Source organism: Myodes glareolus, chromosome 15 (genome assembly GCF_982192425.1).
Source record: "Myodes glareolus chromosome 15, mMyoGla1.1, whole genome shotgun sequence".
Taxonomy (NCBI): Eukaryota; Metazoa; Chordata; class Mammalia; order Rodentia; family Cricetidae; genus Myodes; species Myodes glareolus.
This window is the reverse complement of record NC_142040.1, coordinates 32,153,831-32,170,676: the sequence shown is the minus strand read 5'-3', so window position 1 is coordinate 32,170,676 and position 16,846 is coordinate 32,153,831. Positions and strand designations below refer to the sequence as shown.

Here is a 16,846-nt window from a genome sequence, read left to right as displayed (position 1 = left end):
CAAAGAAATTGAGTCTAAGTTTCACAGTACTTAATCAGATTTCATTCCATTTTAAATGAGTGAGGGCAGAAATAAAGATAACTCATTAGGATATTTAACAGAATTTACCTTTAGACTGTCTTTAACTCCAAATCGAGCTGCAAGCTTATCCCTTCCGTTTACATTATTCGATGCGTGCTATTCTGGTTGCATATAAAGTAGTATTATCTTGTCAACAAATGAATCCTCTCCTTTGAAGACCAAAGTGATCACTCCGTGATTTACCATATTTACATATGAATTCTGAAAAGCAAACCTCCGGGACTTTAGGTGATAATTTCAGACATAAATTCAGCCCTCACACAGCTTTCAATTGCCCAGCATAGCTATTGTAACTTTATTACTTTTCTCTTTTATCATAAAATATTTATTTCATCATTAAAAATACTTGGGTTTTCATAAATTAGGCATAGCCAACAATAAAAGACTATATCTTAGATTAAGACAAAAACTTTGATAAAAAATAATTTGAAAATTGGCTCTCTAATCACATTAGGCTGGGGCTCTGATATTAGAGATGTCTTCTACACATTAATTGAATAGACCGCGTTAGTCTTGTCTGGAAACAGGGGTTTTCGATCTCTTTGTAGCTAGGAGATTATTATGCATTAAGTGTATTTTGGAAATTTCTTCCTATGGCTAAATTGAAAATGTCTGATATTCTCAATTACTTCAAGCGTTTATGATTCCAAGCTCCCAGTAGAAACCACTGCCAAGGCGGGGAGGGTGAGAGCAGTTACTCAGAAGGACACTTATGTAAGAGCCGTCAGGGCGGTTACTAGCTTGAAAGCAGGAAACCCTGTATCTCAGACTCCAGGCTTTAAGGGATCGTTACTGAGCCTTTTCCCCTCTCAGAACTGAGACGAATGGCTGATGACTGAATCCTGAGACTGTCCACAGCTCTGCTCTCTCCCTTCTGCTGCAGCCCGGAAGATGGTGAGATCCATCCCGAAATCTGCCGGCTTTACATCCAGCTGCAGTGTTGCCTAGAGATGTACACAACGGAGATGCTGAAATCCATTTGTCTGCTGGGGTCTCTTCAGTTTCATCGAAAAGGTACACACATGCCACAGGATGCCAGACACACAGAGAAACAGACAACTAAGCTAGCTTTTCACCGAGTGTCCACGTGCAGACCCAGGCACCCAAGCGGAAGTATTGAAATGGTCAAAAACTGCAGGACACGTGAATTAATAAAAAAAGCCCATATCACTGCCATCTAAATGCATCAGGACTGAAATCATGGTAGGAAGTGTCCTTAAAAGGTATTGTTTCACCACCTGTGAGTGTGACTTCGTTAAAATCCACAAAGGCTGCAAAGATATACAACAGTCTTAGGAGAGTAGTAAATGATCTCAGAGGGCCTTCTTTCTCTAAATGAAATGGTGCAAGCAGGTAAATTGCATACTGTGTCCCACTGACTTCAAAACAGAAGGGAACTCCATGAAGTGTATGAAGGCACGAGCAATGGCACATCTCACCCCCTGGCCTAACCCGTGCATGGATTATAGTGACGTCAGCAATGGAAGTAGCTGGTAGCTGTGGCTTCAGCATGGCTTGATGATACTTAAGATCCCCGTTCTAAGTGAGGCTCTGTCTTTGAGGTGTCTTTTGGGGTTTTCCTCTCAAGTCGCCTTCTCCCACATTAGGAAACTGACTACCAAGGTCCTGTTTAACATCATTTGACTCATAAAGAAGGGGAAACATCTCCCAACTATAAAACAAAAGACCCAGGCTTCATTCTAACTAAAACAGCTTCTTTCTTGAGTCATGGAGGGCTAGAATTTCACTGATTGGCTTAAGCAATTAAGGTCTGTCCACGAAGCAAGGAGTGGGCTCAGCTCCATCCATTCAGCGCTATACATAACACGATAGGAGGGGTAGAATGGAAGGCTGCTCGGTTTCCGTTCCTAAAGCATTTGACTAATATTTTCTCTTTAGTTCATCAAAGTACTTCTTGGAAACCTCTTGAGTGTGAACTTTCTGTACTTTAGGCCAGGAAAATGGGAGTGGAGAACACACAGAGTGTAGTCTGTGCCTGTGGTTTAAATTCAAAGATAGGGAAGTTCACTAAGCCTCAGGGCGGGGCGGGGCGGGGGGGATGGGGACTTCAGACAACGAAACAGTTAAAGATTTGAAATCAAATGAGTATTGCAATTGGGTGACAACAAAATGGTGTGATAATTTAGTAGTAAACATTAAATTTCACGTGTGCACATATATGTATGGACACACACAGCTAAAGTAAAAGCGGGAGTTTTGTTGCACTCTTCCAAAGACAGGGTAACATTTTTTCAAAAAATGAGCATTACTTCTTTTTCTTTGTCTTCTTAAAGACTGGTCTTCCAGGGTTTACCATTTCATTCCTGTGGTTAACAAGAGAGAGTAGGTTTGGAAAGGTCAGCCTCATGACACTCCTGATGCCTTGTCTAAAGACTGAGTGCCAGACACCTGGCACCAAACAGGGGTCGCCCTCACAGACACACACGCCTGGCAATGCAGTCGCTTATGTGGGATGGTGTCTTAGTCGCTGTTCTAGTGCTCTAAAGAGGCACCATGACCATGGCAACTCTCATAAAGAAAGCATTTAACTGGAAGCTTGTTTATAGTTTTCAAGGCATAGTCTGCTATCATCGCGGCAGGGAGCATGGCAGCAGGCATGGCAGGCATGGTGCTGGAGGAGTAGTTGAGATTTACATCCTGATCTGTGGCCAGAAAGAGAGAGAAAGAGACAGAGACAGAGAGACAGAGACTGGACCTGGCATGAACTTTTGAAACCTCCATATCCACCCACAGTGATATACTTCCTCCAGCAAGGCCACACCTCCCAATCCAGAAGTTCTCAACCCATGGGTCTCAATCCCTCAGGGGAATCAAATAACCCTTTCACAGGGTTCACCTAAGACCATTGGAAAACACAGATACTTATAGTGCCATTCATAACAGTAGCAAAATCACAGTTATGAAGTAGCAACGAACTAATTCTAGGGTTGCAGGTCCCCACACCGTGAGGAACTGAATCAAAGGGCTGCAGTAGTAGGAAGGCTGTGAACCACGGCCCTCATCGTTTTCACATGGTGTCCCTCCCTGCTGCCTAAACACTCGACTATGTGAGCCAATTGGAACCATTCTTTGCTGCCTCTACCCCTGCAGGCATTAGGATTAGAGGGTCACACATCTACCTCTGTTTTATGTGGAGCTGGGGCTTGAACTCAGAGCTTTATGTATGCTGAATGCTCACTCCAACAACTGAGCTACGTGCTCAGCCCCACAGCTAGCTTTTGAAAGGAAACTAGCTCTTCTGTTAGTTCTTTAAATTAGAAGGGATCCCTTACGCTGGTTGTCCTTTGCATGTGTTCTCAAGAACAAATAAAAAGCACATTCTCTCACACTGGAGCAGTTCTTTGCTCTTCATTGCCTCCTGTCTTCATGGTTGTTTAACCTCCCTTTCTGACTTTCTCTTTAAAAAAAATAATAATTAAGGCTGGGTTTGTAGCTCAGTGGTAGAACTCTTGCCTCAGGTTCTAGTTAGAGAACTAAAAATTAATTAATTAATTGATTTAAAAAATTGTACCTTGGGTTGGTTTTGAACTCATAGCAATCCTCTTGCCTAGGTCTCTACAGTGATTACACGCATCAGCCACTTATTCAAGACAGCAGTGAAACTTCTAACACCTGCCGTCAAGCCTGCTTTTAAGAAAGAAAAGGATAGGACTATTCTCTGAAAGTTTACACATAGTCCAAAGGGATCTACAAAAGCAGTCCTAGAAATGACTGTGTTTAGCAGGATCAAAGAGCACAAAGTGAACCTCCGAGAGCAAGAGTATCTCTACATAGTAGCAGTGAACAGACAGGCACCCAAATTAAAGGTACACTGTCATCAATAACCACTAAATTTATTTATTTATCCATTTATATGTATCTAAAATCTCACCAGCATCTGTGGTTGAAATTATAAAATGGAAGAAATAAAATAACACTTAAATTGGTCCCTAGGTCCAATGAACTTTCTATTAATTTAGCAAAAGCAAGGTTAACTCTGAATAAAAACAAGCTTATTTTAAAATTACACATAGGGACTGGTAGCAAGATTTCTCAGTGGTTGGTGGTGCTTGCTGCCAAATCTGCCCTCCTGAGTTAGCTTCCCATAACCCATACAGTGGAAGTAGAGAATCAACTCACAACAGCTGTGACTGTATGCACAAGACCTGTACAGTATCAAACCAGCCAAAATGTCTGCATGAATGGAGGAAGGGCTCATGAATTCCTACCCTAGCTGAAGAGTTATTGGCAACTGAGGACTGCTGGGAGAGAAAGGGTCAGTTTCATTCAGGGATATGGCTGCTGAGAGGCTACCCATGCTCCAGTTAATGGTGCTACAGTCAAGTACATTCTAGCAACACCAAGTGGACTTAGTGACTTTAAAAATAGAGCACATGAGACTGGTAGGGAAAGGTGGTGGAGGACAGGAGGAAGAATTGGGGAGAGAATACATATAATTTATATAAAAATTCTCAAACAATAAAACTACAAAATAAATAGTGGCAAAAGTATTTGGGAGGCAGAAGCAGGAGGGTTACGGCAAGTTCAAGATCATCCTAGTATACATAACAAGTCCTTGGAGAGAGAGAGAGAGACAGACAGAGAGACAGAGAGAGAGCCACTAAGTATATGAAAAAGTGTGATAATATCATTAGCCATCAAAAAAATGCAAGCTAAAGGGCTGGAGAGATGGCTCAGTGGTTAAGAGCACCACCTGCTCTTCCAAAGGTCCTGAGTTCAATTCCAGCAACCACACCGTGGCTCACAACCATCTGTAATGAGATCTGGTGCCCTCTTCTGGCCTGCAGGCAGAGTACTGAGAATACTGTATACATAATAAATGAATAAATCTTTTTAAAAAATGCAAGCTAAAACTGCAATGAGATTCCATCATGCCTATCAGAATAACCAGGACAGCTTAGATACCCATCAGTAGATGAATGGATAATGACAATGCGGCATGCATAGACAATAGGGTATTGAACAGTCATAAAGAATGAAATCATGTTGTTTGCAAAAAAAAAAGATTGAGCTAGAAATCATCATATTACTTGAAATAAACTAGACCCAGAAAGTAAATAATAAATTAATAAATAAATAAACCTACATCTTCTGCCCTAACGCCTAACTGCCTATGCATAAATCCTAAAAAGGGAACATCTGAGAGTGTCTTTGATTTTTTTCATGTAGTATTAAATTTCCTATTGGATTTCTGATTGCTCCAAAGTCATTATTATTTAGAGTTGAACCCTCCTTAAAATCCAGAGTGGTTGGTGCCTTCAGTCAGAACGAGCTGCACAATAATGACTCCAGTGGCCTGGCTGCTCTGTGAACACTTTACATTTAAAGTGGGTAATGGTTCTCACTGTTCAGTCATGGGGCATCAGCATCAGCATCCATGCCATGGTTAAGATGCCAAGTGTCCATTCTCACCCTGAACCTACTAAATCAAAGTTTCCTCTAAAGAAGCAACTCCTGGGAAAACATTAAGAGAACAATTACGAAAGCATTGCTTCAGCTGAGTACACCTGACGGCCACCTGTAATCAGCGGCCCGTGTGCAGCTACTCTTTTTGGAAATACGTCCCGACTTCCTCGCATGATGCAGACATACAGCCTCCCTCTCCTCAAAAGTCTCTTGTGTTCACACATCTAAGAGCTAGCATTGTCTCGGCACCAGTAGAGAATTACAGTAACGCTAAGAGGTAATTTCTTTTTGTTGAGAAAGTCCCAGTTACTCTAGAAGTAAAGAAGATAGAAATATGTGTGATTAAATCCTATGTTGAAGAAAAGTCACTAGTGGTAGGCACCAAGGAACGTGTCATTAAACCAGAGAACAATACAACACTAGAGACATATTTGAGAAATTTCCTAAAAATTTCTAGAATGGGGACTAAAACAGTACCAGCATTTAAATAAAGGATGGAAGGGTTCCATTAAAGAAATCATTATGAATTTTCCCATTCTTTGTTTGTATAATATATCCTTCCTATTTCTTTCTTCTTTCTATTAATCCCCATGTTGAACCTAAGGAGGTGACTCTCTATTGCTATTTTTGACTCCTGTTTTGTTTATATTATGTTTGAAGTCACATTCCCGCTATCAGAATAACACAGAAAATGTCAGCTGGTATCACTAGTTTTTGCTCTTTCTTGCATATCATTGGTAGCTATAGAATAGCTTGCCTCTACTCAGAAAACCTCCATCCAGTGCTATATATATATTATATATATATATATATATATATATATATATATATATCTCAAGTCTTCTGTGGTCTCCCTTGGTGGCATGGATTGAGAAGAGAAATATTTGACTGCAGTGACCAGAAGTGAGTTGAGGAAAAAAAATGGTTCACAGACTGCAGCAAGTGAGTGTTAAACTTGAAGAGAAGAATTGGGTATCCAAATTAAGACATATGATATATTCCTGAAACTTGGAGTAGATTCTGTAAAAGTAAATTGACAGAGGTCAACACGCGTGAGACTCCTAACTGCAGCACCGGACGACAGGAGATAGGAAATGTGGGACAGATGTGAGCTAATCTGCCCTACCAGGGCTTTGAATGGAGATGTACAAGGAGAACTGCAGATAGGCCTGAAGGAGCCATGCAGTAGAAACCAGAGTAGAGATGCTTACAAATGCCAGGTGAGGTGGGGGAAGTCTCAGGAAAAGATCGAGAGCCGTTCTTCTTTCCCATGACTGATACATATTCATAGCATTTTACGTTTAATTTATTCTATGTGTCACATATCAGCAAAGAGGCACCATTTATGCCTCAAATTCTGCTAGTTAAGATGGCAGGTGACTTTTTCAGGACATCATGTTGTTTATGCAAACAATGGTACTCTTGACTGCTGAGCCAGCTGTCCAGCCTCCCCACCAAGTGTCTTCATACCCACCTCACTGTCCTCCTCCACCTACTCCTCCTTTCCCATAATGGGTATTGAGCCCAGGCCCTTTGCTCTGCAAACGCTCTACCACTGAGTTACATTCCTGGGCCCTACTCTTCTTCTCTGTCCTCCTCTCTAGCCCATCTTTATCTCTCTCAGAAGTCAGGTGGTCCCCAGAATCTCCAGGGACTTGTAGTCCTCTCTTCCTGCTCAGGACCTCTACCTGATTTATTTCTTCCAATGTTATGAGAAAAGTTGATGCATTAAAAAAAAAATCTTTGGGCTGGAGAGATGACTCAGTGGTTAAGAGCATTGCCTGCTCTTCCAAAGGTCCTGAGTTCAATTCCCAGCAACCACATAGTGGCTCACAATCATCTGTAATGAGGTCTGGTGTCCTCTTCTGGCCTTCAGGCACACACAGAATATTGTATACATAATAATTAAATAAATAAAAAAATTTTTTTTAAAAAATCTTTAGGTGGGCTCCTTTCTCTTCCCCCTGGGTAGATGCTGAAGGTTGACCATTGCTCTCTTCTTTAGCTTTTCATGTCTGCCAAGGAAAGCAAATATCATTGTAATTGAGTTTCTAGACAGCTTTCCATCAAAGCCTCCTGTTTTTCAGTGTTGGGCTGGGATTAAATAGGGACACCGAACTGCTTCATAGCAAGCCGAACATGCAGTTTATTCTTACCTCTGTGCACCTCCCTAGCTTACCGGAAGCTCATAGACTATCGTATAGCTCGCTTTGTTCTTCTATTGCTGAGTACACATTTACTTTTTAGAGATAAAGGGCATACAAGGTCACCTCAAGAGTTGAGAGTGTGGCTTTTTTTTCTAGGAAAGTATGCCCCAAATCATTTTAAGGCTCCCGTAGTGAGCTTGCATTTAATAACGAAGATTGTCCTCTTCCAATTAAGCAAATTTGTATCCTTGGTCTCAATAGCATTTCAAAGAATCTTCTTGCAAATTCTGTGCTTTGTGTATAGAAATTTTTGCTATCTCATATGTCTGATTGGCACAAGGCATTTGGAAATATTATATGCTTTTTAAGATCATGTTTCTGCCAAAGAAACGGAGAAAAATATTCCTAAAATGGTTTTCTCTTTTTCATGGCCAACAAAATTAAAGCAAATTACAGCTATGTGAGGTAAAACCTAAGTTTAATAAACACTATTGGGTTCTATCAGGTACAGTGTGGCCCCGAAAAGCTGTTTCTAGAGGAAGATGGCAGATGGGAATAATTTTAGTCATTTTATAGTTTGATATTCTAACACTTTTCGGTTGTAAACGAGAGTGCTGATTCATATCATCTCATTTCTGTGTTTATAGTGGAAAATATTTGGTCTCGTCTCGTCACACCAACTTAGGGAAGAAATCTGTCCCTGGTGCTGACTGCATGCATTATGTTGACCTTTGATGCCTGCTTCCTGCCGCTGGATGAAAGAAGCTCTCAGGTTTCCTTCTTTCTGCTGGCAGAAAGTGAGGGCAGGCTGCTGTGGGAACTGGAAAATCCTGCTTTTTGACCACTGTTTTTTCTTGCTTTCTCTGCTGCCATTTACTTATTTATGAGAACTTCCCCATTCCAAAACGGGCTCCTTTTTATCTGAACTTGCTTTCTCTGCCCTTTTCCTCGTCTTGCATTGCTTCCACGCTGCCCTCTCTGACTCTTCTTGCCTCTCAGTCACAGTTTGCAGCAAAAGTGCCCCTTGGTCATTTGAGGGCATGAGACACCCATCCTTTTTGGATTAGATGGATTCTTCCTCTGAAACGTACTATCATGGTAAATTCAGATTTAAAAACATGTAGAGATGTGCTGACTAAAAGGAATAGAAGGAAATGGTAAAGACTGAAAAAAAAAATCTTTCTACAAAACTGGATTGGGAGCCTGGGAACTAATAACTCAAGACTTATTAATGGAAATTAATGGCCCAGATACAATGAAATTTCAAGATGAACTCACGATAAGTATTGGTCATAGGCAAAAAAAAAAAAAAAAAAAAAAAATCCAGTGTATCCAGAATCGTGCTAACTAACGCAAAGGAAACGATTCACATGAACAAAAGAATTGAGAAAAAAGGAAAATGGCAAAAAAAGATTTTTTAGCCATAAGTAAATACTTTATTTTTCCAGTGTAAGAAGGAGCAACTGATACTAAAATAGAACACTGAGTTAGAGAAAAATGAAGCAAACTAAATCCTAAAATAGGAGCTATGTTTGAAATTCTAAGAGAAAACATGAATTCATTCTTTAAGCCAATATGCATTGTTCATCTGTCATATGTGAGGTGGTGCTCTCTGTGCTGAAAGCTGGCAGTGATGGAAGTTGCTAGAGCCCTGTTCTCATGGAGTGCGTAGTCTAGAGGGAGGGCAAGGGTGACAAAATTAGGAAGGAGGAAGAAAGGAGAGGGAGAAGGGGAGGAAAGAAGGAAGTGGGAGGGAGGGGGGGAAGGAAGGAAAAAATGAGGGAGGGGAAAGGCTAGACAATCAAATTTTCTAAAACTCCAAAATATGCAGATGATTGAAATTGATCATACAATGCAATTAAGTGGGATGAAATGGGTACTTTCGACGGGGTAGTCAAAGTTCTCTGAGGACATACCGTTGAATCTGACCTGAATGGCAAGAAGGCAGCATCTTCGCCACAAACACAAAAGACCTTCAACCAAGAAAGCCTGTTCTTTTTAAAATATACACATCACCAGATTTTATAGTCCTAAGGATGACCTAAAAACATCTATTAACTCTATCTCTGTGACTGTCTACACCATATGACAGAACTTCATATAATAAGATATTATAGTAAGGAGGTGGTGGTGTATGCCTTTTATCCCAGTACTCGAGGCAGAGGCAGATGGATCTCTGTGAGTTCGAGACCAGTCTGGTCTACGGAATAAGTTGCAGGACAGGATCCAAAGCTACAGAGAGAAGCCTGTCTTAAGAACACCCCCCCAAACAAAAAGAAAGAAAAGAAAAGAAAAAAACTCTTAGCAAATAAGATACTGTATAGCTTAACCCTGATGCCCATTATAGAAGAGTTGCAATTTAGTTAGCCACATTGGAAATGCATCTTGCACACTGCTCTGCCCTGTTACAGGATTGAGGTAAACCAAAGCCACACACACACACACACACATCTTCAATTGTTTTCTCTCTCAGGTTCTGAGGGAACCTGGTCCTTCTGCTTTCTCACACAGCTTCATAGAGCCAACATGAGAGCGGCTATGGCAGGGTCATTACCGTCTCTCTGGTGCCACAGAAGGACAGAAAGGGACAGGGAACCTTGAGGTTGGGGGTTAGTGCCTCATCACTTCTGGATTGGAAATTATTTATTTCCAGATTCTTCGGAAAATAAGGAGCCCTGTGTTTAGTATAAGCACTATCCTCCGCCACATGCTTTGCGGTCAATACATATCTTCTCATCATCATGTAGAAAAGTCTTGAAACTATTTTTTAACATAAACAACTTACTGAATTAATAGAACCAATTTCCATCTAACGTACATACTTCCTAAAACACAAGAAGGTGCAGGTACGTTACTTAGCGCCTGCCCTGTGTTTCTTCAGGTGTTGGCACAGTGCAGAGTCAGAAAAGCTGAAACACGTGAACGTGAGAGCCACTCTGAACAGACAGCTGGGTATCTAATGTAAACTGTGTCTACTTTGTTTGTTCTTCTCATTCAGTCAGTACAAAAACTGACCTGGAAGTCTCTTCTGTGAGGACTGTCCCTACGGACGATCTGTCAGGAGCAAAGAGGACATAGGAAACTTGCTGCTGCTATTAAAGAAATGTCAGGGCTGTGATACAGTATGACTTGTTGGTTCCTGCACAGAAGTACCCAAATGGTAATATGGACGTGCTGGACCCTAGAGACCAAACTAAGGACCCACAAGGAGACCCTGTCAATGACAGCATCTCCCATGGTGACTGGGTGGCTGAAGAAAGAGGGAAAAAACAAGAATGAAAGAAAAAGGAGGAAGGGGGAATGTATGAAAATTCAGGTGAGGACAAAGGAGTGTAGGACTAAAGGAAGAGAAGAGATCTCTAGAGGTGGGTGTGACCAAAGGATCCCCACCCAGCCTTCTCGCCAGTTGTGGACTTGTAAGGTTGGAAGACTCTGTGGCTCTCCTGGGAGGCCTCATACCTGATGTGGGCTTCTTCCTCCCGAGATATTGACCATTGCTAAGGAGTGTGAGAATATCTAACCTTCCTTTTCATGGTTGGTTTCTCTTGACTTTCCCTCAAACATGCCTCTTAAGTTATCCATAAACAGGCTAAAAATACATGCGAATCCCCAAGGAGCTAAAAGCAAATGGCTTTGCATGACCCTAAGGGACATGGCCACAACTTCAGCGGCCTGGTTGCAAAGAGTGAGGCAACGGTCTTAGCATGATTTCAAGGCCCTCTGCAGGCTCTCGTACTCACCACTACTCCCTCCCCCAAGCAAATATTTGTTCACTGAGGCCTGAAATTGATTTTTCAGGGGACAGAACTTTTCATTTCATAATAGGAAATGATTTTGAATGCACAGTCACTCTTAGGCAAAGCAAAATATGGCTTTGGAAGTCACCATTTGGAAGCATGCTGATCCCTTCGCTAAGAGCAAGGCAGGGGGCCCAACCTGGTCTTAGATAAGTATCCCATTCCAAGGACAGACAGGCAAAGGAGGCAAACTGGGAGCGAAGACCTCAAACTGATTACTGACAGGGTGTGTAGAGTACAATCTTTTCTGCTAAGTCCCATGTAGTTCAAAAAAACGAAGTGACTTTGGGTAACTTCTTTGGTCTCGTAGACCACCAGTAATATCCCATATTTGTCCCCTGCAACCAACTCTGGTACACTCAAAGTATCTTGAACTATGTTGTAGAATCTCAAGAGAAGTGTTTGTTTTTTTTCTGTGTATCCTTCTGCCTGGGATAATATGGATCATTCTACCCAGCTCTGCACCCATTCCCTCTCCCTAGACCATCCTTGAACTTGATTAAAGGTCCTAATTTAGATATGACTTCCTGCAGAAACACAAAATGCTCCTGAAACACTAAATCTAGGCTGGTCCCTGTCCCTCAAGCACGCCCATGGTGCTGCTGATGGCACATTACACAAAGGTTGTCATTTCTAAACTGAATTCCTGGCTGTTGTCCTCTGCAGACTTTGGTGGTCTTGAATGCATTCTCATTATCTAATGCAGTGCATGGAGCAAAGATTCAAGCAATGATTATTGGATAATTATTTGCATTCTTCAGCCTATGTTAACGGAAAGGAAATTTGATTAAAGAAGAAAACTTAACAGAAATGTTGATCTAAACTTGTGGATATTTCCCTTCCTAGCTAAGAAAAAAAATTTTCATCAAAATGACAGAAAAAATATACTGAGAAAATAATAAATCTGTATTAGTTTGTCAGGGTGGGGTAGTTGTTTTGTAAAATAATGCCATATCTCATTCGATGAGAACAGTAAGTTTATTCATTTATGGCATTGTCCAATGATGTCAGAATTAGGGTGCAATATCTACCCAGCTTTCAAAAAGCATGGGAGATCCTACAGGAAAATATTCAGGGTCCAGAAGAGTGCATTGTCACATGGCCCTTTCCAACTGTAAGGAAAAATGGAAAGTAGAGGCTGGCAAACACAGAACATCTCCTATAACTCCGAAAAACAAATGAAGAGCACCCAAGCAAACCAGGAAGTTTAAAGAATTTCTTCAAACAGATAAGCAATTGGGAATTAATCTGCTGAAGTTTAGGAATAAGTGAACAGAGGGAGCCAGGCAGATAAGAAACTCAGGAAGAAACAAGCAAACAAAATAATTCAAATGAGAAGAAATGAAAAAAAAAGAAAAAGAAAAAAGAAAATGCAGGAACACTTCAAACCCAGTCAAGAAACACAAACCACTAACAGGGATTTAAAACTGTCAGAGCTGGTGTTTGAAACTGCACTTCAGAGGGTCACCACTGCCTGCTCGGAAGAAGCTACCAGTGTTGGTCTTGGGAACCAAAGCAGAAAAGAATGTAAAATGATGCTGGGCCTGCACAAGGACAGCAGCCAGAAAAAAGAAAGTGGATTCTGGGTTACAGCCAGCACCAAGTTAAACTTCTTAGCATTTCTCTCTACGGCAGGAATTCCACCCAAGAAACACAAGGCAGGAAACAAGCTGGACAGGGAGCCCAGGACAAATGGTCTTGGGATGGGGACATCTTGCACCCATGAAAAGAGTTTCAAACATGTGTTGTCCAACTACACACCCCATCCTTCTCCACAATTAACAGGACACTGTTGGTCGAAGGACAGACAGACATACTCGAAGGCATCTGAACAGACATCCAGGAATGAAGAGATTGTCAACGGAAAAAAGAAATCAACACTGCTAAAGGGATATAGCAAATGCAGCAAATAATAAATATTGGAAGGTGTGCTATTAAGATGATAAAAAGCTTAAAATGTGTGGAATCATTACATGCAAAGAAAAAAATCATTGTATCTGTAAATCTGCCATATCCACAAGACAGTAATTGTCTATACCAAGTTGGAAATAGCATGAGGCAGGCTCTCTTACTGAACCTAGACTTTAGTGATTGGATGAGCTGGCCTGGCTAAGCATCTTGTCACTGGCATCCTCCATCGACACCTCCCCAGGACTGGGATTACAGGCACCACATTCACCCATCTTTACATGGGCCCTAGGGTGATCCAACCTCCCATCCTCACACTTGAATGACAAATACTTTACCCACTGAGCCCTAGTCCCAGAAATACTTTAATTAAAACTATTGTGCTCTCAATTAATCACCTAATCATTTATAGCAACAAAGAGAAAGTAGTGACTGCCATAATAAAAGTTGCCATTAGTCAGTTTAGCCAAATTAGCATCATTAACAGTACATCAAAGGACATATGCATTTTCCGGTGTGATGAACCAAGAACCCAGTATGGCTTCTGTGATATTCTTGCTGAAAATGTTTACTACACGCTTAGACATGGGGAATCATCAGACAACTCCAGACAGGAAGAAAGGCATTCTATAAATTAACTCTTGTGGACTCCTCTTGAATGAAAGTATTCATGAGATAAAAAGCAAGAGTGCTGCGTTAAATGAAACGAATGCAGGGAAACACGAGAAGCAAATGCTGTACATAGCCTTTAAATTGGGTTCCTCCACTCAGAAATAAAGCCAAAGAGGACACTATTGGAACAACTGGACAAGTTTGAACACAGACTAGATATCAATAATATTGTCTGTATCAAATTTTATTAATTGTATTCAACCAAAGTTTTAGAATTATTTAGTATGATCATTTTGTGGGTAATAAACTAAAACATCCTTATTCTTTTTTTCTCTGTTTTTGTATGTTGGGTGTGTGTGTGTGTGTGTGTGTGTGTGTGTGTGTGTGTGTGTTTCATGCATGTGTATACACACGGTGTGGAAGTGCATGCCTGCATATTCAGAGACCAGGGAAGGGTGTTGAGCACCTTCCTATGTCATTGTCTGCCTTATTCACTTGACACGGAATCTGAAGCTCGCTGTTTACAGCACTCCCAGGATCTTCCTATCTCTTCTTCCCAGAGCAAGGATGACAGCCATGTGCAACCATGCCTGTGTGTGCCCAGGTGTGGGGGATTTGTATGCAGGTCTCCATAGGACACAGCAGAGTCTCTTACCCACTGAGCCATCTTCCATCCGTAATGCCCTAGATACCAAAGTCCTTAGAACTGCGTGAAATAAGGCCTGCAACCTATATTTAAATGATTGATCACAAAATATGTGTAAAAATTTTCTATGTAATTTTAGATACCAACTTCTATGCAGTTTTTCAGAATAAAGGGTGAATCCTAATCAAGTGCCGAGAAAAGTTCACAGGAAGGTGTATTTGGGAGCCGTTTTAGGATTCAAAAGTTGAAAGATTATAGACTAAAACTTTTCAGAGATCCATAAATAGACCACGTACAAAAGCATCTCTGGATATAAATGGAAGATGAGAGAACAATGCCATCCGAGTTCTCAGAGAAGCTTCGTGTGAACACAGATTTCTGCGCACAGCCAACAGAACGCAGGGGTGAGCATGGCAGAAGGGGCGGGAAGGATATGTATTTTCAGGCACATAGAGGCTAAGAACCTTTTTCCACAGATCCCCTTGGAAATTTTCAATCAAAGGTACATCCCATACATGCCTTCATGTTTCTTAGCCTTCAAAGTTTAAAAAACTGAGGGCTTTCCTGGGACGTCCCCCTTGGTCTTCTCCCAAATCAGCTCAGGTTCAAGTCCCAGGAGAATTCTGTCCAGAGGCGGGCGGCAAATGGACACCTGCCTTTGGGCCAGGAGGCAAACGCAAATGGCTCTAAGAGGTCATTGCCCTCCGACTGTGAAATGATACAGTGCTAAATTATGTACTTAATTAATTTCAACCCAGCAGCATGCCTTAAGATTGGAAAAACAATTCCTCAGGCAAGCAACAGCCGCGGGATCCCTGTGCACAAAGTGCACTGCCGAGGACCCAAACTTCCCATCCAATAACTTGTCTTCAAGCTCTGAATGAGTGCTCCAAGTTTCTGCTGTGCTTTGAGGAAGGGTACACAGCTCTTACCTTCTTCCTTCTGTTGCTAGCTTGGGGGACAGAAGAGACAAACTGAGATGTTACCAGTTCCTAGGAATCCTAGATTTTTTCCCATGGTAGCCAGTCTGTTCACACATTTGAGGGGTTTTTCGTTGCTGTTGTTTTCAAAGGATTGGTGAAGCTGAGTTAAAAGGAAATAAGTGAAACTTCTATATCATCCATTTTCAATAATAGCCAACAATTTAAATTTCTCTAGGATTATATTTACATACTGAAAATAAAATTAAGGAAAAGAGAATAAAAACACAAGAGATACCTTTTCTCCAAACTGTCTAATGTTTGAAGCAGCTTTGCAATTATTTGTATAGCTTTTGCTACTATCTACTGATGTCCCAGCAAACTGAGGTCGGAGGATTGCCATGAGTTTGAGGCCAGCCTAGGCTATATAGTGTCAGTACATCCAGGATTAAACAAGATATTGTCTAAAGGAGAAGAGAGGGAGGAAGAGGGAAGGGGAGAGGCAATCTGAAGGACAGAGAGGAGGAGAAAAAGCAGGAGAAGGGAAGAACCAGTCTTTCTTCAATTGCTATTTCTCACAGCAAGCCTAGTGTTTGGTATTTAGCTGACAACCAAGAAATATCTATAGGGAATAAGGAAGCAAATAAATAAACAATGAAGCTGAAGAAGGTTGCAGCCTGGCTCTCTGGCCATTTTCATGGTTCTGTGACTATAAACATCTTCAAAGTAAAATAGGGGAGATTGTGACGTAGTATATACCTAGACCAAGGACTGTGATTCTCTATCCAATTTCATGTCACCTTGTGGTTGACCCAATTTTTAGAGTTGTTTGAGAGTTTATTTGAGGCCAGGGACAGTAAACATAAGTCTTGTGCTTTGCTGTGGATAGCTGCTCAGGATGACAAGGGCCCTGGCATCTCACCCCAGCTGGTGAGTTGTTAGTGTGTCAATAGTTTTACTGCATCCTAGGTCTGGTTTCCTTCATGTCGACTGCTGTGTTGATGGAGACCGGAGAGCCAAGGAATTGGACAGCCAGTCCCTGCTCAGCAGCAGCCTGAAAAAGTCAGTGTCTGGGATCAGAGCGAACAGCAAGGGTCTCCCACACTCCCTGCTGAGCGTCACCTGCTCCCGACCCCCGTTCCTCACTCCTGACTCTAAGACCCAAAATCCAGCCTGTCTGTGTTCACAGGCTAAATCCCTGCTCCCAAGATGGGAATCTAAGTCACTCGTGCCAGGTTACAAAGCAACTCTTCATCAAAGGTAGGGCCCTAAATTTTGTTTTGACTTTTAGGTAATGTTGATCTCGAC

The 16,846-nt window shown here is 41.5% G+C and overlaps 1 protein-coding gene across 4 annotated transcripts in view; it reads left to right on the top strand.

The window, feature by feature from the left end:
- Rgs7bp (regulator of G protein signaling 7 binding protein) overlaps window positions 1-16,846 on the top strand; it is a 103,768-nt gene that overhangs the window by 65,800 nt on the left and 21,122 nt on the right. For 3 of the 4 annotated variants that reach the window (XM_048442959.3, XM_085676754.2, XM_048442960.3), the window contains exon 3: window positions 965-1,095. The exons of the other annotated variant lie outside the window; for it this stretch is intronic. In XM_048442959.3, the coding sequence (XP_048298916.1) occupies window positions 965-1,095 (131 nt within the window). The remainder of the gene's footprint in view (window positions 1-964; window positions 1,096-16,846) is intronic. 4 annotated transcript variants of the gene reach the window in all.